Source organism: Hemiscyllium ocellatum, unplaced genomic scaffold (genome assembly GCF_020745735.1).
Source record: "Hemiscyllium ocellatum isolate sHemOce1 unplaced genomic scaffold, sHemOce1.pat.X.cur. scaffold_1543_pat_ctg1, whole genome shotgun sequence".
In the NCBI taxonomy this organism is placed as follows: domain Eukaryota; kingdom Metazoa; phylum Chordata; class Chondrichthyes; order Orectolobiformes; family Hemiscylliidae; genus Hemiscyllium; species Hemiscyllium ocellatum.
Genome location: NW_026867803.1, coordinates 50,001 through 69,178, shown reverse-complemented (window position 1 = coordinate 69,178; position 19,178 = coordinate 50,001). Strand labels below are relative to the sequence as shown.

Here is a 19,178-nt window from a genome sequence, read left to right as displayed (position 1 = left end):
CCGGGCTGGACTGTAAGTATGTCCACCCCCCTATCCCTGAAATCCCCCCCAAACCCTCCAATCCCTGTCACCCTCAGGATGGGATCCAACTCCTTCCTTCCTCCCAGGGCCTTGGGCTGGTGTGGGAGACATCTCCCTCGCCTCCCCCCTACTCTCTGGTGGGGGGAGGGGGAGGGGGAACATTTCTCCCCATCTCCGTCCCCAGTGGACCCCCCTGGATCCTTAGACTGGGACCCCCTGGTGATTGGGAAGGTCCCTCCTGGTTCGAGGGGCTAGAGGTTTGGGTGAGATTTGAGGGTGAGGTGCCGGGAGACTGGGGGGGTTGGCAAACGTGGGGCCACTGTGTAGAGGGAGGGAGGGAGTGAGGGGAGGGGAGGGAGGGTTGGAGGGAGAGGAATGAGGGAGGGTTGGAGTGAGGGGAGGGAGGGAGTGAGGGGAGGGGAGGGAGGGGTTAGAGGGAGAGGAATGAGGGAGGGTTGGAGTGAGGGGAGGGAGGGAGTGAGGGGAGGGGATGGAGGGGTTAGAGGGAGAGGAATGAGGGAGGGTTGGAGGGAGGAGAGGGAGGGGAGTGAGGGGAGAGGAGGGAGGGGTTAGAGGGAGAGGAATGAGGGAGGGTTGGAGGGAGGAGAGGGAGGGGTTAGAGGGAAGGTTGGACGGAGGGTAGGGAGGGAGTGAGGGGAGGGGAGGGAGGGGGTGAGGTTTGGAGGGTTGGAGGAAGGTGAGGTTTGGAGGGAGGGAGGGAGGTTTGGAGGGAGGGAGGGGTTGAGGTTTGGAGGGAGGGAGGGGGTGAGGTTTGGAGGGTTGGAGGGGGTGAGGGTTGGAGGGAGGGGGGTGAGGTTTGGAGGGTTGGAGGGGGTGAGGGTTGGAGGGAGAGGAATGAGGGAGGGTTGGAGGGAGGAGAGGGAGGGGTTAGAGGGAAGGTTGGACGGAGGGTAGGGAGGGAGTGAGGGGAGGGGAGGGAGGGGGTGAGGTTTGGAGGGTTGGAGGGAGGTGAGGTTTGGAGGGTTGGAGGGAGGTGAGGTTTGGAGGGAGGGAGGGAGGTTTGGAGGGAGGGAGGGGTTGAGGTTTGGAGGGAGGGAGGGGGTGAGGTTTGGAGGGTTGGAGGGGGTGAGGGTTGGAGGGAGGGAGTGGGGTGAGGGTTGGAGGGTTGGAGGGGGGAGGCGAGGTTTGGAGGGAGGGAGGGTTGGAGGGGGGTGAGGGAGGGTTGGAGGGGGTGAGGGTTGGAGGGTTGGAGGTGAGTGAGGGTTGGAGGGTTGGAGGGGGTGAGGGTTGGAGGGTTGGAGGGGGTGAGGGTTGGAGGGAGGGTGGGAGGGTTGGAGGGGGTGAGGGTTGGAGGGAGGGTGGGAGGGTTGGAGGGGGGTGAGGGTTGGAGGTGAGTGAGGGTTGGAGGGTTGGAGGGGGTGAGGGTTGGAGGGGGGTGTGTCACGTCCTCACTCAGCCCCATCTCTCCGTACAGTCTCCAAGTGCACCCCGGCCTGTCAGCAAGTCTACAACCTGTTCCACCCAGCAGACCCAGCAGCATTCCGACTGGAACCCCTCCTGATCACGGAGTTCCAACACATCCCACCCTTCCTCATTCCCAGGTACCAGAAATTCCCACTGGGAGACGGAAACTCCTCACTGCTTGGTAAGCTCTGCTGGGAATCACTCTGTATTAACGGGGTCCCTGCTGGGAATCGGTCCGTATTAACGGGGACCCTGCTGGGAATCGCTCTGTATTAACGGGGTCCCTGCTGGGAATCGCTCTGTATTAACGGGGACCCTGCTGGGAATCGCTCTGTATTAACGGGGACGCTGCTGGGAATCACTCTGTATTAACGGGGACCCTGCTGGGAATCGCTCTGTATTAACGGGGTCCCTGCTGGGAATCGCTCTGTATTAACGGGGACCCTGCTGGGAATCACTCTGTATTAACAGGGTCCCTGCTGGGAATCGCTCTGTATTAACGGGGTCCCTGCTGGGAATCGCTCTGTATTAACGGGGACCCTGCTGGGAATCGCTCTGTATTAACGGGGACCCTGCTGGGAATAGCTCCGTATTAACGGGGACCCTGCTGGGAATCGCTCTCTATTAACGGGGACCCTGCTGGGAATCGCTCTGTATTAACGGGGTCCCTGCTGGGAATCGCTCTGTATTAACGGGGTCCCTGCTGGGAATCGCTCTGTATTAACGGGGACCCTGCTGGGAATCGCTCTCTATTAACGGGGACCCTGCTGGGAATCGCTCTGTATTAACGGGGTCCCTGCTGGGAATCGCTCTGTATTAACGGGGACCCTGCTGGGAATCGCTCTGTATTAACGGGGTCCCTGCTGGGAATAGCTCCGTATTAACGGGGACCCTGCTGGGAATCGCTCTGAGTTTGGTGGTAACTGCAGCTTTTGGAGAACACGGTTGTTGTGCTGGAGTTGTCGATAATACTGACTCTCTCTTCCTCCCTCTCTCTCTCTCTCACCCCTCCTTCACTCACTCCCTCTCTCTCCCCCTCCCTCTCTTGCTCCGCCCTCTCCCTCCCTCCCTCTCTCTCCCCTCTCTCCCTCCCTCCCTCTCCCCCTCCCTCTCTCCCCTCTCTCTCCCCCTCTCTCCATCTCCCCCTCCCTCTCGCTCCCTGTCTCTCCCTCCCCTCCCCCCCCCCTCCCCCTCTCCCTCCCCTGCCCCTCTCTCCCCCCCTCCCCTCCCCCTTCCCCTCCTCCAGCGGACACTCTGCAGTGTTACCCCTCCTTGTTCTCGGGAGTACCGGAGCCGAGTTCCCCCACCTCCCGGACCCCTGCCCAGAGGGACCCCTGGAAAGGCAGCGATCAGTTCCCAGGACCCGGCAGCTCAGCGTCACCCACCGAGAGCCCCCCGGCTTGTGATGTGGCCAAGGGTACACTGCCCCTGCTCAGGGTTACCCCCTGGGGGGGGAGACACGGGCACACCCTGCGGGATACCGGGCACAGGGGAGAACCGGGGCCATTTACTCCATCCGCTCTGTGATATCCCTCTCACAATCATTCACACCCACAGGCACCCCGACAGTGCCCACTCCCTCAGCACTGACCCTCTGACAGTGCCCACTCCCTCAGCACTGACCCTCTGACAGGGCCCACACCCTCAGCACTGACCCTCTGACAGGGCCCACACCCTCAGCACTGACCCTCCGACAGTGCCCACTCCCTCAGCACTGACCCTCCGACAGTGCCCACTCCCTCAGCACTGACCCTCCGACAGGGCCCACTCCCTCAGCACTCACCCTCCGACAGTGCCCACTCCCTCAGCACTGACCCCCCGACAGTGCCCACTCCCTCAGCACTGACCCTCCGACAGGGCCCACTCCCTCAGCACTCACCCTCCGACAGTGCCCACTCCCTCAGCACTGACCCCCCGACAGTGCCCACTCCCTCAGCACTGACCCTCCGACAGTGCCCACACCCTCAGCACTGACCCTCCGACAGTGCGGCACTCCCTCAGCACTGACCCTCCGACAGTGTGGCACTCCCTCAGCACTGACCCTCCGACAGTGTGGCACTCCCTCAGCACTGACCCTCCGACAGTGTGGCACTCCCTCAGCACTGACCCTCCGACAGTGCCCACTCCCTCAGCACTGACCCTCCAACAGTGCCCACTCCCTCAGCACTGACTCCCTGATAGGGCCCACTCCCTCAGCACTGACCCTCCGACAGGGCCCACTCCCTCAGCACTGACCCTCCGACAGTGCTGTTACTGAGCGTCGGTGGGGGGAGGGAGGGAGTGAGGGGTGGGGGTGGGGAGCGCGGGGGTGATATTAATTGCTGTCTCTCTCTGGTTGCTCTCGCAGTGGTTGAGAGGTGGTGGGGTTGGAAGAGGATTGATTACGCTCTGTACTGTCCTGATGGTCTCACGGCCTTCCCCACCGTCACCCTCCCACATCTCTTCCACGCCAGCTACTGGGAATCCACCGATGTCGTAGCATTTCTACTACGCCAGGTAAAGCTCCCTCTACACTGTCCCCCCGTCAAACACTCCTAGGGACAGGGACAGCACAGGGTTAGATACAGAGTAAAGCTCCCTCTACACTGTCCCCCCGTCAAACACCCCCAGGGACAGGGACAGCACGGGGTTAGATACAGAGTAAAGCTCCCTCTACTCCCAGGAGAACTTGTTAAATAGGTACAGCAGGAGGCCATCCAGCCCCTTCCCCAGCCTGTCCCACAGGGGGAACAGCCAGACACAGTCAGAAAACCAGCCTGGGAGTTGGTGTTGGAGGGGGTGACTGTGAAAGCAGCTTTGTCTGCAGAGAACAGGGATACCGTCACTGTGACTGGTGGAGGGGTGATCTGTCTCCTGTACCCCAAGTTGGTTGGCTACCTGTGAACCAATCACATTTTTGCTGACCTTGATCCCATCCCACCCCCGCCCCACCTCACCCTCCCACCCGTCCGAACTGGTCAGTGATTCGTCTTTCCCCAGTTCTGGAGCAGTTAGCTGTGTAAACAATGCTTCTAATGAGCAAAAGGTAAAAGGCTTTGGAAGGAGAAAATCCTTGGCTCCATAAACCCTGTCCCACATCACAAACGGAGAAACGTAGAAAGTTAATGCTTCCTCAGCCCAGTCACTGGGTAGAACATGGAACAGTACAGCACTGGTGGCATGGTGGCTCAGTGGTTAGCACCGCTGCCTCACAGCGCCAGGGACCCAGGTTCGTTTCCCTCCTCAAACAACTGTCTGTGTGGAGTTTGCATGTTCTCCCCGTGTCTGCGTGGGTTTCCTCGGGTGCTCTGGTTTCCTCCCACAGGTTAGGGTGGGATTGGCCATGGGAAATTGTCCCATAGTGCCCAGGGATGTGCAGGTTAGCGTGGGATTGGCCGTGGGAAATTGTCCCATAGTGCCCAGGGATGTACAGGTTAGGGTGGGATTGGCCGTGGGAAATTGTCCCATAGTGCCCAGGGATGTACAGGTTAGGGTGGGATTGGCCATGGGGAATTGTCCCATAGTGCCCAGGGATGTGCAGGTTAGGGTGGGATTGGCCACGGGAAATTGTCCCATAGTGCCCAGGGATGTGCAGGTTAGGGTGGATTGGCCATGGGGAATTGTCCCATAGTGCCCAGGGATGTGCAGGTTAGGGTGGATTGGCCATGGGAAATTGTCCCATAGTGCCCAGGGATGTGCAGGTTAGGGTGGATTGGCCATGGGAAATTGTCCCATAATGCCCAGGGGTGTGCAGGTTAGGGTGGGATTGGCCATGGGAAATTGTCCCATAGTGCCCAGGGATGTGCAGGTTAGGGTGGGATTGGCCATGGGGAATTGTCTCATAGTGCCCAGGGATGTGCAGGTTAGGGTGGGATTGGCCATGGGGAATTGTCCCATAGTGTCCAGGGATATGCAGGTTAGGGTGGATTGGCCATGGGAAATTGTCCCATAGTGTCCAGGGATGTACAGGTTAGGGTGGGATTGGCCATGGGAAATTGTCCCATAGTGCCCAGGGATGTGCAGGTTAGAGTGGGATTGGCCATGGGAAATTGTCCCATAGTGCCCAGGGGTGTGCAGGTTAGGGAGGATTGGCCGTGGGAAATTGTCCCATAGTGCCCTTGGATGTGCAGGTTAGGGTGGATTGGCCATGGGAAATTGTCCCATAGTGTCCAGGGATGTGCAGGTTAGGGTGGATTGGCCATGGGAAATTGTCCCATAGTGCCCAGGGATGTGCAGGTTAGCGTGGGATTGGCCATGGGGAATTGTCCCATAGTGCCCAGGGATGTGCAGGTTAGGGTGGGATTGGCCATGGGAAATTGTCCCATAGTGCCCAGGGATGTGCAGGTTAGCGTGGGATTGGCCGTAGGAAATTGTCCCATAGTGCCCAGGGATGTGCAGGTTATGGTGGGATTGGCCATGGGAAATTGTCCCATAGTGCTCAGGGATGTGCAGGTTAGGGTGGGATTGGCCGTGGGGAATTGTCCCATAGTGCTCAGGGATGTGCAGGTTAGGGTGGGATTGGCCGTGGGGAATTATCCCATAGTGCCCAGGGATGTGCAGGTTAGGGTGGGATTGGCCGTGGGAAATTGTCCCATAGTGCCCAGGGATGTGTAGGTTAGGGTGGATTGGCCATGGGAAATTGTCCCATAGTGTCCAGGGATGTGCAGGTTAGGGTGGGATTGGCCATGGGAAATTGTCCCATAGTGTCCAGGGATGTGCAGGTTAGGGTGGGATTGGCCATGGGAAATTGTCCCATAGTGCCCAGGGATGTGCAGGTTAGGGTGGGATTGGCCGTGGGAAATTGTCCCATAGTGCCCAGGGATGTGTAGGTTAGGGTGGATTGTCCATGGGAAATTGTCCCATAGTGCCCAGGGATGTGCAGGTTAGGGTGGGATTGGCCGTGGGAAATTGTCCCATAGTGCCCAGGGATGTGTAGGTTAGGGTGGATTGGCCATGGGAAATTGTCCCATAGTGTCCAGGGATGTGCAGGTTAGGGTGGGATTGGCCATGGGAAATTGTCCCATAGTGTCCAGGGATGTGCAGGTTAGGGTGGGATTGGCCATGGGAAATTGTCCCATAGTGCCCAGGGATGTGCAGGTTAGGGTGGGATTGGCCATGGGAAATTGTCCCATAGTGCCCAGGGATGTGCAGGTTAGGGTGGGATTGGCCATGGGAAATTGTCCCATAGTGCCCAGGGATGTGCAGGTTAGGGTGGATAGGCCATGGGAAATTGTCCCATAGTGCTCAGGGATGTGCAGGTTAGGGTGGGATTGGCCATGGGAAATTGTCCCATAGTGCCCAGGGATGTGCAGGTTAGCGTGGGATTGGCCGTGGGAAATTGTCCCATAGTGCCCAGGGATGTGCAGGTTAGGGTGGATTGGCCATGGGAAATTGTCCCATAGTGTCCAGGGATGTGCAGGTTAGGGTGGGATTGGCCATGGGGAATTGTCTCATAGTGTCCAGGGATGTGCAGGTTAGGGTTGGATTGGCCATGGGAAATTGTCCCATAGTGCCCAGGGATGTGCAGGTTAGGGTGGGATTGGCCATGGGAAATTGTCCCATAGTGCCCAGGGATGTGCAGGTTAGGGTGGGATTGGCCATGGGGAAATTGTCCCATAGTGCCCAGGGATGTGCAGGTTAGGGTGGGATTGGCCATGGGGAATTGTCCCATAGTGCCCAGGGATGTGCAGGTTAGGGTGGGATTGGCCATGGGAAATTGTCCCATAGTGCCCAGGGATGTGCAGGTTAGGGTGGGATTGGCCATGGGGAATTGTCCCATAGTGTCCAGGGATGTGCAGGTTAGGGTTGGATTGGCCGTGGGAAATTGTCCCATAGTGTCCAGGGATGTGCAGGTTAGGGTGGGATTGGCCATGGGAAATTGTCCCATAGTGCCCAGGGATGTGCAGGTTAGGGTGGGATTGGCCATGGGGAATTGTCCCATAGTGCCCAGGGATGTGCAGGTTAGGGTTGGATTGGCCGTGGGAAATTGTCCCATAGTGTCCAGGGATGTGCAGGTTAGGGTGGGATTGGCCATGGGAAATTGTCCCATAGTGCCCAGGGATGTGCAGGTTAGGGTGGGATTGGCCATGGGAAATTGTCCCATAGTGCCCAGGGATGTGCAGGTTAGCGTGGGATTGGCCGTAGGAAATTGTCCCATAGTGTCCAGGGATGTGCAGGTTATGGTGGGATTGGCCATGGGAAATTGTCCCATAGTGCTCAGGGATGTGCAGGTTAGGGTGGGATTGGCCATGGGAAATTGTCCCATAGTGTCCAGGGATGTGCAGGTTAGGGTGTGATTGGCCATGGGAAATTGTCCCATAGTGCCCAGGGATGTGCAGGTTAGGGTGGGATTGGCCATGGGAAATTGTCCCATAGTGCCCAGGGATGTGCAGGTTAGGGTGGGATTGGCCATGGGAAATTGTCCCATAGTGCCCAGGGATGTGCAGGTTAGGGTGGATTGGCCATGGGAAATTGTCCCATAGTGCTCAGGGATGTGCAGGTTAGGGTGGGATTGGCCATGGGAAATTGTCCCATAGTGCCCAGGGATGTGCAGGTTAGGGTGGATTGGCCATGGGAAATTGTCCCATAGTGTCCAGGGATGTGCAGGTTAGGGTGGGATTGACCATGGGGAATTGTCCCATAGTGTCCAGGGATGTGCAGGTTAGGGTTGGATTGGCCATGGGAAATTGTCCCATAGTGCCCAGGGATGTGCAGGTTAGGGTGGGATTGGCCATGGGAAATTGTCCCATAGTGCCCAGGGATGTGCAGGTTAGGGTGGGATTGGCCATGGGGAATTGTCCCATAGTGCCCAGGGATGTGCAGGTTAGGGTGGGATTGGCCATGGGAAATTGTCCCATAGTGCCCAGGGATGTGCAGGTTAGGGTGGGATTGGCCATGGGGAATTGTCCCATAGTGCCCAGGGATGTGCAGGTTAGGGTGGATTGGCCATGGGAAATTGTCCCATAGTGCCCAGGGGTGTGCAGGTTAGGGAGGATTGGCCGTGGGAAATTGTCCCATAGTGCCCTTGGATGTGCAGGTTAGGGTGGATTGGCCATGGGAAATTGTCCCATAGTGTCCAGGGATGTGCAGGTTAGGGTGGATTGGCCATGGGAAATTGTCCCATAGTGCCCAGGGATGTGCAGGTTAGCGTGGGATTGGCCATGGGGAATTGTCCCATAGTGCCCAGGGATGTGCAGGTTAGGGTGGGATTGGCCATGGGAAATTGTCCCATAGTGCCCAGGGATGTGCAGGTTAGGGTGGGATTGGCCGTGGGAAATTGTCCCATAGTGCCCAGGGATGTGTAGGTTAGGGTGGATTGGCCATGGGAAATTGTCCCATAGTGTCCAGGGATGTGCAGGTTAGGGTGGGATTGGCCATGGGAAATTGTCCCATAGTGTCCAGGGATGTGCAGGTTAGGGTGGGATTGGCCATGGGAAATTGTCCCATAGTGTCCAGGGATGTGCAGGTTAGGGTGGGATTGGCCATGGGAAATTGTCCCATAGTGCCCAGGGTGTGCAGGGTAGGGTGGGATTGGCCATGGGAAATTGTCCCATAGTGCCCAGGGATGTGCAGGTTAGGGTGGGATTGGCCATGGGAAATTGTCCCATAGTGCCCAGGGATGTGCAGGTTAGGGTGGATAGGCCATGGGAAATTGTCCCATAGTGCTCAGGGATGTGCAGGTTAGGGTGGGATTGGCCATGGGAAATTGTCCCATAGTGCCCAGGGATGTGCAGGTTAGCGTGGGATTGGCCGTGGGAAATTGTCCCATAGTGCCCAGGGATGTGCAGGTTAGGGTGGATTGGCCATGGGAAATTGTCCCATAGTGTCCAGGGATGTGCAGGTTAGGGTGGGATTGGCCATGGGGAATTGTCTCATAGTGTCCAGGGATGTGCAGGTTAGGGTTGGATTGGCCATGGGAAATTGTCCCATAGTGCCCAGGGATGTGCAGGTTAGGGTGGGATTGGCCATGGGAAATTGTCCCATAGTGCCCAGGGATGTGCAGGTTAGGGTGGGATTGGCCATGGGGAAATTGTCCCATAGTGCCCAGGGATGTGCAGGTTAGGGTGGGATTGGCCATGGGGAATTGTCCCATAGTGCCCAGGGATGTGCAGGTTAGGGTGGGATTGGCCATGGGAAATTGTCCCATAGTGCCCAGGGATGTGCAGGTTAGGGTGGGATTGGCCATGGGGAATTGTCCCATAGTGTCCAGGGATGTGCAGGTTAGGGTTGGATTGGCCGTGGGAAATTGTCCCATAGTGTCCAGGGATGTGCAGGTTAGGGTGGGATTGGCCATGGGAAATTGTCCCATAGTGCCCAGGGATGTGCAGGTTAGGGTGGGATTGGCCATGGGGAATTGTCCCATAGTGCCCAGGGATGTGCAGGTTAGGGTTGGATTGGCCGTGGGAAATTGTCCCATAGTGTCCAGGGATGTGCAGGTTAGGGTGGGATTGGCCATGGGAAATTGTCCCATAGTGCCCAGGGATGTGCAGGTTAGGGTGGGATTGGCCATGGGAAATTGTCCCATAGTGCCCAGGGATGTGCAGGTTAGCGTGGGATTGGCCGTAGGAAATTGTCCCATAGTGTCCAGGGATGTGCAGGTTAGGGTGGGATTGGCCATGGGAAATTGTCCCATAGTGCTCAGGGATGTGCAGGTTAGGGTGGGATTGGCCATGGGAAATTGTCCCATAGTGTCCAGGGATGTGCAGGTTAGGGTGTGATTGGCCATGGGAAATTGTCCCATAGTGCCCAGGGATGTGCAGGTTAGGGTGGGATTGGCCATGGGAAATTGTCCCATAGTGCCCAGGGATGTGCAGGTTAGGGTGGGATTGGCCATGGGAAATTGTCCCATAGTGCCCAGGGATGTGCAGGTTAGGGTGGATTGGCCATGGGAAATTGTCCCATAGTGCTCAGGGATGTGCAGGTTAGGGTGGGATTGGCCATGGGAAATTGTCCCATAGTGCCCAGGGATGTGCAGGTTAGGGTGGATTGGCCATGGGAAATTGTCCCATAGTGTCCAGGGATGTGCAGGTTAGGGTGGGATTGACCATGGGGAATTGTCCCATAGTGTCCAGGGATGTGCAGGTTAGGGTTGGATTGGCCATGGGAAATTGTCCCATAGTGCCCAGGGATGTGCAGGTTAGGGTGGGATTGGCCATGGGAAATTGTCCCATAGTGCCCAGGGATGTGCAGGTTAGGGTGGGATTGGCCATGGGGAATTGTCCCATAGTGCCCAGGGATGTGCAGGTTAGGGTGGGATTGGCCATGGGAAATTGTCCCATAGTGCCCAGGGATGTGCAGGTTAGGGTGGGATTGGCCATGGGGAATTGTCCCATAGTGCCCAGGGATGTGCAGGTTAGGGTGGATTGGCCATGGGAAATTGTCCCATAGTGCCCAGGGGTGTGCAGGTTAGGGAGGATTGGCCGTGGGAAATTGTCCCATAGTGCCCTTGGATGTGCAGGTTAGGGTGGATTGGCCATGGGAAATTGTCCCATAGTGTCCAGGGATGTGCAGGTTAGGGTGGATTGGCCATGGGAAATTGTCCCATAGTGCCCAGGGATGTGCAGGTTAGCGTGGGATTGGCCATGGGGAATTGTCCCATAGTGCCCAGGGATGTGCAGGTTAGGGTGGGATTGGCCATGGGAAATTGTCCCATAGTGCCCAGGGATGTGCAGGTTAGCGTGGGATTGGCCGTAGGAAATTGTCCCATAGTGCCCAGGGATGTGCAGGTTATGGTGGGATTGGCCATGGGAAATTGTCCCATAGTGCTCAGGGATGTGCAGGTTAGGGTGGGATTGGCCGTGGGGAATTGTCCCATAGTGCTCAGGGATGAGCAGGTTAGGGTGGGATTGGCCGTGGGGAATTATCCCATAGTGCCCAGGGATGTGCAGGTTAGGGTGGGATTGGCCGTGGGAAATTGTCCCGTAGTGCCCAGGGATGTGTAGGTTAGGGTGGATTGGCCATGGGAAATTGTCCCATAGTGTCCAGGGATGTGCAGGTTAGGGTGGGATTGGCCATGGGAAATTGTCCCATAGTGTCCAGGGATGTGCAGGTTAGGGTGGGATTGGCCATGGGAAATTGTCCCATAGTGCCCAGGGATGTGCAGGTTAGGGTGGGATTGGCCGTGGGAAATTGTCCCATAGTGCCCAGGGATGTGTAGGTTAGGGTGGATTGTCCATGGGAAATTGTCCCATAGTGCCCAGGGATGTGCAGGTTAGGGTGGGATTGGCCGTGGGAAATTGTCCCATAGTGCCCAGGGATGTGTAGGTTAGGGTGGATTGGCCATGGGAAATTGTCCCATAGTGTCCAGGGATGTGCAGGTTAGGGTGGGATTGGCCATGGGAAATTGTCCCATAGTGTCCAGGGATGTGCAGGTTAGGGTGGGATTGGCCATGGGAAATTGTCCCATAGTGCCCAGGGATGTGCAGGTTAGGGTGGGATTGGCCATGGGAAATTGTCCCATAGTGCCCAGGGATGTGCAGGTTAGGGTGGGATTGGCCATGGGAAATTGTCCCATAGTGCCCAGGGATGTGCAGGTTAGGGTGGATAGGCCATGGGAAATTGTCCCATAGTGCTCAGGGATGTGCAGGTTAGGGTGGGATTGGCCATGGGAAATTGTCCCATAGTGCCCAGGGATGTGCAGGTTAGCGTGGGATTGGCCGTGGGAAATTGTCCCATAGTGCCCAGGGATGTGCAGGTTAGGGTGGATTGGCCATGGGAAATTGTCCCATAGTGTCCAGGGATGTGCAGGTTAGGGTGGGATTGGCCATGGGGAATTGTCTCATAGTGTCCAGGGATGTGCAGGTTAGGGTTGGATTGGCCATGGGAAATTGTCCCATAGTGCCCAGGGATGTGCAGGTTAGGGTGGGATTGGCCATGGGAAATTGTCCCATAGTGCCCAGGGATGTGCAGGTTAGGGTGGGATTGGCCATGGGGAAATTGTCCCATAGTGCCCAGGGATGTGCAGGTTAGGGTGGGATTGGCCATGGGGAATTGTCCCATAGTGCCCAGGGATGTGCAGGTTAGGGTGGGATTGGCCATGGGAAATTGTCCCATAGTGCCCAGGGATGTGCAGGTTAGGGTGGGATTGGCCATGGGGAATTGTCCCATAGTGTCCAGGGATGTGCAGGTTAGGGTTGGATTGGCCGTGGGAAATTGTCCCATAGTGTCCAGGGATGTGCAGGTTAGGGTGGGATTGGCCATGGGAAATTGTCCCATAGTGCCCAGGGATGTGCAGGTTAGGGTGGGATTGGCCATGGGGAATTGTCCCATAGTGCCCAGGGATGTGCAGGTTAGGGTTGGATTGGCCGTGGGAAATTGTCCCATAGTGTCCAGGGATGTGCAGGTTAGGGTGGGATTGGCCATGGGAAATTGTCCCATAGTGCCCAGGGATGTGCAGGTTAGGGTGGGATTGGCCATGGGAAATTGTCCCATAGTGCCCAGGGATGTGCAGGTTAGGGTGGGATTGGCCGTAGGAAATTGTCCCATAGTGTCCAGGGATGTGCAGGTTATGGTGGGATTGGCCATGGGAAATTGTCCCATAGTGCTCAGGGATGTGCAGGTTAGGGTGGGATTGGCCATGGGAAATTGTCCCATAGTGTCCAGGGATGTGCAGGTTAGGGTGTGATTGGCCATGGGAAATTGTCCCATAGTGCCCAGGGATGTGCAGGTTAGGGTGGGATTGGCCATGGGAAATTGTCCCATAGTGCCCAGGGATGTGCAGGTTAGGGTGGGATTGGCCATGGGAAATTGTCCCATAGTGCCCAGGGATGTGCAGGTTAGGGTGGATTGGCCATGGGAAATTGTCCCATAGTGCTCAGGGATGTGCAGGTTAGGGTGGGATTGGCCATGGGAAATTGTCCCATAGTGCCCAGGGATGTGCAGGTTAGGGTGGATTGGCCATGGGAAATTGTCCCATAGTGTCCAGGGATGTGCAGGTTAGGGTGGGATTGACCATGGGGAATTGTCCCATAGTGTCCAGGGATGTGCAGGTTAGGGTTGGATTGGCCATGGGAAATTGTCCCATAGTGCCCAGGGATGTGCAGGTTAGGGTGGGATTGGCCATGGGAAATTGTCCCATAGTGCCCAGGGATGTGCAGGTTAGGGTGGGATTGGCCATGGGGAATTGTCCCATAGTGCCCAGGGATGTGCAGGTTAGGGTGGGATTGGCCATGGGAAATTGTCCCATAGTGCCCAGGGATGTGCAGGTTAGGGTGGGATTGGCCATGGGGAATTGTCCCATAGTGCCCAGGGATGTGCAGGTTAGGGTGGGATTGGCCATGGGAAATTGTCCCATAGTGCCCAGGGATGTGCAGGTTAGGGTGGGATTGGCCATGGGGAATTGTCCCATAGTGTCCAGGGATGTGCAGGTTAGGGTTGGATTGGCCGTGGGAAATTGTCCCATAGTGTCCAGGGATGTGCAGGTTAGGGTGGGATTGGCCATGGGAAATTGTCCCATAGTGCCCAGGGATGTGCAGGTTAGGGTGGGATTGGCCATGGGGAATTGTCCCATAGTGCCCAGGGATGTGCAGGTTAGGGTTGGATTGGCCGTGGGAAATTGTCCCATAGTGTCCAGGGATGTGCAGGTTAGGGTGGGATTGGCCATGGGAAATTGTCCCATAGTGCCCAGGGATGTGCAGGTTAGGGTGGGATTGGCCATGGGAAATTGTCCCATAGTGCCCAGGGATGTGCAGGTTAGCGTGGGATTGGCCGTAGGAAATTGTCCCATAGTGCCCAGGGATGTGCAGGTTATGGTGGGATTGGCCATGGGAAATTGTCCCATAGTGCTCAGGGATGTGCAGGTTAGGGTGGGATTGGCCGTGGGGAATTGTCCCATAGTGCTCAGGGATGTGCAGCTTAGGGTGGGATTGGCCGTGGGGAATTGTCCCATAGTGCCCAGGGATGTGTAGGTTAGGGTGGGATTGGCCGTGGGAAATTGTCCCATAGTGCCCAGGGATGTGCAGGTTAGGGTGGGATTGGCCGCGGGAAATTGTCCCATAGTGCCCAGGGATGTGCAGGTTAGGGTGGATTGGCCATGGGAAATTGTCCCATAGTGTCCAGGGATGTGCAGGTTAGGGTGGGATTGGCCATGGGAAATTGTCCCATAGTGCCCAGGGATGTGCAGGTTAGGGTGGATTGGCCATGGGAAATTGTCCCATAGTGCTCAGGGATGTGCAGGTTAGGGTGGGATTGGCCATGGGAAATTGTCCCATAGTGCCCAGGGATGTGCAGGTTAGGGTGGATTGGCCATGGGAAATTGTCCCATAGTGTCCAGGGATGTGCAGGTTAGGGTGGGATTGGCCATGGGAAATTGTCCCATAGTGCCCAGGGATGTGCAGGTTAGGGTGGGATTGGCCATGGGAAATTGTCCTATAGTGCCCAGGGATGTGCAGGTTAGGGTGGATTGGTCATGGGGAATTTGTCCCATAGTGCCCAGGGATGTGCAGGTTAGGGTGGAGTGGCCATGGGAAATTGTCCCATAGTGCCCAGGTATGTGCAGGTTAGGGTGGGATTGGCCATGGGAAATTGTCCCATAGTGCCCAGGGATGTGCAGGTTAGGGTGAATTGGCCATGGGGAATTTGTCCCATAGTGCCCAGGGATGTGCAGGTTAGGGTGGAGTGGCCATGGGAAATTGTCCCATAGTGCCCAGGTATGTGCAGGTTAGGATGGGATTGGCCATGGGAAATTGTCCCATAGTGCCCAGGGATGTGCAGGTTAGGGTGGGATTGGCCGTGGGAAATTGTCCCATAGTGCCCAGGGATGTGCAGGTTAGGTTGGATTGGCCATGGGAAATTGTCCCATAGTGCCCAGGGATGTGCAGGTTAGGGTGGGATTGGCCATGGTAAATTGTCCCATAGTGCCCAGGGATGTGCAGGTTAGGGTGGGATTGGCCATGGGAAATTGTCCCATAGTGCCCAGGGATGTGCAGGTTAGGGTGGGATTGGCCATGGGGAATTGTCCCATAGTGCCCAGGGATGTGCAGGTTAGGGTGGGATTGGCCATGGGAAATTGCCCCATAGTGCCCAGGGATGTGCAGGTTAGGGTGGGATTGGCCATGGGAAATTGTCCCATAGTGCCCAGGGATATGCAGGTTAGGGTGGGATTGGCCGTGGGAAATTGTCCCATAGTGCCCAGGGATGTGCAGGTTAGGGTGGGATTGGCCGTGGGAAATTCTCCCATAGTGCCCAGGGATGTGCAGGTTAGGGTGGGATTGGCCATGGGAAATTGTCCCATAATGCCCAGGGATGTACAGGTTAGGGTGGGATTGGCCATGGGAAATTGTCCCATAGTGTCCAGGGATGTGTAGGTTAGGGTGGATTGGCCATGGGAAATTGTCCCATAGTGCCCAGGGATGTGCAGGTTAGGGTAGGATTGGCCATGGGAAATTGTCCCATAGTGTCCAGGGATGTACAGGTTAGGGTGGGATTGGCCATGGGAAATTGTCCCATAGTGCCCAGGGATGTGCAGGTTAGAGTGGGATTGGCCATGGGAAATTGTCCCATAGTGCCCAGGGATGTGCAGGTTAGGGAGGATTGGCCGTGGGAAATTGTCCCATAGTGCCCAGGGATGTGCAGGTTAGGGTGGATTGGCCATGGGAAATTGTCCCATAGTGTCCAGGGATGTGCAGGTTAGGGTGGATTGGCCATGGGAAATTGTCCCATAGTGCCCAGGAATGTGCAGGTTAGGGTGGGATTGGCAATGGGAAATGGTCCCATAGTGCCCAGGGATGTGCAGGTTAGGGTGGGATTGGCAATGGGAAATGGTCCCATAGTGCCCAGGGATGTGCAGGTTAGGGTGGGATTGGCCATGGGAAATTGTCCCATAGTGCCCAGGGATGTGCAGGTTAGGGTGGGATTGGCCGTAGGAAATTGTCCCATAGTGCCCAGGGATGTGCAGGTTATGGTGGGATTGGCCATGGGAAATTGTCCCATAGTGCTCAGGGATGTGCAGGTTAGGGTGGGATTGGCCGTGGGGAATTGTCCCATAGTGCTCAGGGATGTGCAGGTTAGGGTGGGATTGGCCGTGGGGAATTGTCCCATAGTGCCCAGGGATGTGCAGGTTAGGGTGGGATTGGCCGTGGGAAATTGTCCCATAGTGCCCAGGGATGTGCAGGTTAGGGTGGGATTGGCCATGGGGAATTGTCCCATAGTGCCCAGGGATGTGCAGGTTAGGGTGGGATTGGCCATGGGAAATTGCCCCATAGTGCCCAGGGATGTGCAGGTTAGGGTGGGATTGGCCATGGGAAATTGTCCCATAGTGCCCAGGGATGTGCAGGTTAGGGTGGGATTGGCCGTGGGAAATTGTCCCATAGTGCCCAGGGATGTGCAGGTTAGGGTGGGATTGGCCGTGGGAAATTCTCCCATAGTGCCCAGGGATCTGCAGGTTAGGGTGGGATTGGCCATGGGAAATTGTCCCATAATGCCCAGGGATGTGCAGGTTAGGGTGGGATTGGCCATGGGAAATTGTCCCATAATGCCCAGGGGTGTGCAGGTTAGGGTGGGATTGGCCATGGGAAATTGTCCCATAGTGCCCAGGGATGTGCAGGTTAGGGTGGGTTGGCCATGGGAAATTGTCCCATAGTGTCCAGGGATGTACAGGTTAGGGTGGGATTGGCCATGGGAAATTGTCCCATAGTGTCCAGGGATGTACAGGTTAGGGTGGGATTGGCCACGGGAAATTGTCCCATAGTGCCCAGGGATGTGCAGGTTCGGGTGGGATTGGCCATGGGAAATTGTCCCATAGTGCCCAGGGATGTGCAGGTTAGGGTGGGATTGGCCGTAGGAAATTGTCCCATAGTGCCCAGGGATGTGCAGGTTATGGTGGGATTGGCCATGGGAAATTGTCCCATAGTGCTCAGGGATGTGCAGGTTAGGGTGGGATTGGCCGTGGGGAATTGTCCCATAGTGCTCAGGGATGTGCAGGTTAGGGTGGGATTGGCCGTGGGGAATTGTCCCATAGTGCCCAGGGATGTGCAGGTTAGGGTGGGATTGGCCGTGGGAAATTGTCCCATAGTGCCCAGGGATGTGCAGGTTAGGGTGGGATTGGCCATGGGGAATTGTCCCATAGTGCCCAGGGATGTGCAGGTTAGGGTGGGATTGGCCATGGGAAATTGTCCCATAGTGCCCAGGGATGTGTAGGTTAGGGTGGATTGGCCATAGGGAATTGTCCCATAGTGTCAGGTGCATTAGTGAGAGGGTAATGGGTCTGGGTGGGTTACTCTTCGAAGGGTCGGTGTGGACTTGTTGGGCTGAACTGCCTGTTTCCACACTGTGGGGAATCACTGGAACAGGCCATTCGGCCCATATTGCTGTACCAAACACGACACCAAATTATACTAACCCCTTCTCCCTGCCCGTGGTCCATTGCCCTCCCTGCCTTGAATATCCCTATGTCTAAAAGCACCTTAAACTCTCCCCCCTCCCCCATAGTACCTGCCTCCCCCCTCCCCACCCCCTGGCTGTGTGTTCCACACTCCTACCCCTCTCTGTGTAATAAACCTGCCCCTCACATCCCCCTTTGAACGCTCCCCCCTCTCTCTGTAAATGCACCTCCCCCTAATATTAGACCCTGTAACTCTGGGGGAGAAGGGGGTCCCACCATCCGCCCGATCGCTGCGTCTCAGTGTTTTATCGTCTTCTACCGAGTCTCCCCTCGGCCTCCTCCGCTCCACAGAGACCAGCCTGAGTTTTTCCAGCCTCTCCTGATCCCCCTCTAATCCTGGGAAACCCTTAGTGCCCCCTCTCCGAGACCCCCATGTCCTTCCTGTGATGTGGTGCCCAGAGCTGTACCCAAGGGTGGCCTAACCTTCCCAACTACAACCCCCTGGGTGGGTATAAACCAGGGGACTGGAGGGGGTTAGCAGGGGCAGGTTAACTCAGGGGGGGATGGAAGATGCTAAGGGAGGGGGCCGAATGGCCTCTTGCCCCTCTGTTTGATGATTAACCCCTCCCCCCATGAGCAGGTGATGAAGCAGCCGACGGTGGAGTTGGAAGACAGTGACTTGGAGGTCTCAGACTACTCCCCACCGCTGCCTCAGGGCAAGTGGCTACGCAGACGGACACAAGTCAAAATCCGGGTGGGTACCCCACACGGGGAGAGGGGAGGGGAGGTTTCTGAGGGTGGGGAAGGGGTGGGTGTTGGTACCACGCGGTCAGGAGATGCTGCGGGCAGTTGGAGAGTCCACCATCATCCTGAGGACCCGCTGTTGGGGGTGACGCAAGACAGGACGCGGTGGGGGCAATGGTCCAGTCCCCCAAGGGGCAGGAGGTGACCGGTCAGCCCCGCCATGGGCCTCCCGGGGTCACGGGCCTCCCGGGGTCACGGGTCTACCGGGGTCACGGGCCTCCCGGGGTCACGGGCCTCCCGGGGGAATGTGTTGGGATTGTGGGGAGTGGGGGTGAGGGGGAATGTGTTGGGATTGTGGGGAGTGGGGGTGAGGAGGAATGTGTTGGGATTGTGGGGAGTGGGGGTGAGGGGGAATGTGTTGGGATTGTGGGGGTGGGGGGAATGTGTTGGGATTGTGGGGGTGAGGAGGAATGTGTTGGGATTGTGGGGGGTGGGGGTGAGGGGGAATGTGTTGGGATTGTGGGGAGTGGGGGTGAGGGGGAATGTGTTGGGATTGTGGGGAGTGGGGGTGAGGGGGAATGTGTTGGGATTGTGGGGAGTGGGGGTGAGGGGGAATGTGTTGGGATTGTGGGAGTGGGGGTGAGGGGGAATGTGTTGGGATTGTGGGGAGTGGGGGTGAGGGGGAATGTGT

The 19,178-nt window shown here is 57.0% G+C and overlaps 1 protein-coding gene across 1 annotated transcript in view; it reads left to right on the top strand.

Annotated features, from left to right (window-relative positions):
* Positions 1 to 396: 396 nt before the first annotated feature.
* LOC132810140 (membrane-associated phosphatidylinositol transfer protein 1-like) overlaps positions 397 to 19,178 on the top strand; it is a 61,749-nt gene continuing 42,967 nt past the window's right edge. The window contains exons 1-5 of the mRNA XM_060822616.1: positions 397 to 406; positions 1,457 to 1,627; positions 2,693 to 2,863; positions 3,794 to 3,942; positions 18,384 to 18,497. Of these exons, the coding sequence (XP_060678599.1) occupies positions 397 to 406; positions 1,457 to 1,627; positions 2,693 to 2,863; positions 3,794 to 3,942; positions 18,384 to 18,497 (615 nt within the window). The remainder of the gene's footprint in view (positions 407 to 1,456; positions 1,628 to 2,692; positions 2,864 to 3,793; positions 3,943 to 18,383; positions 18,498 to 19,178) is intronic.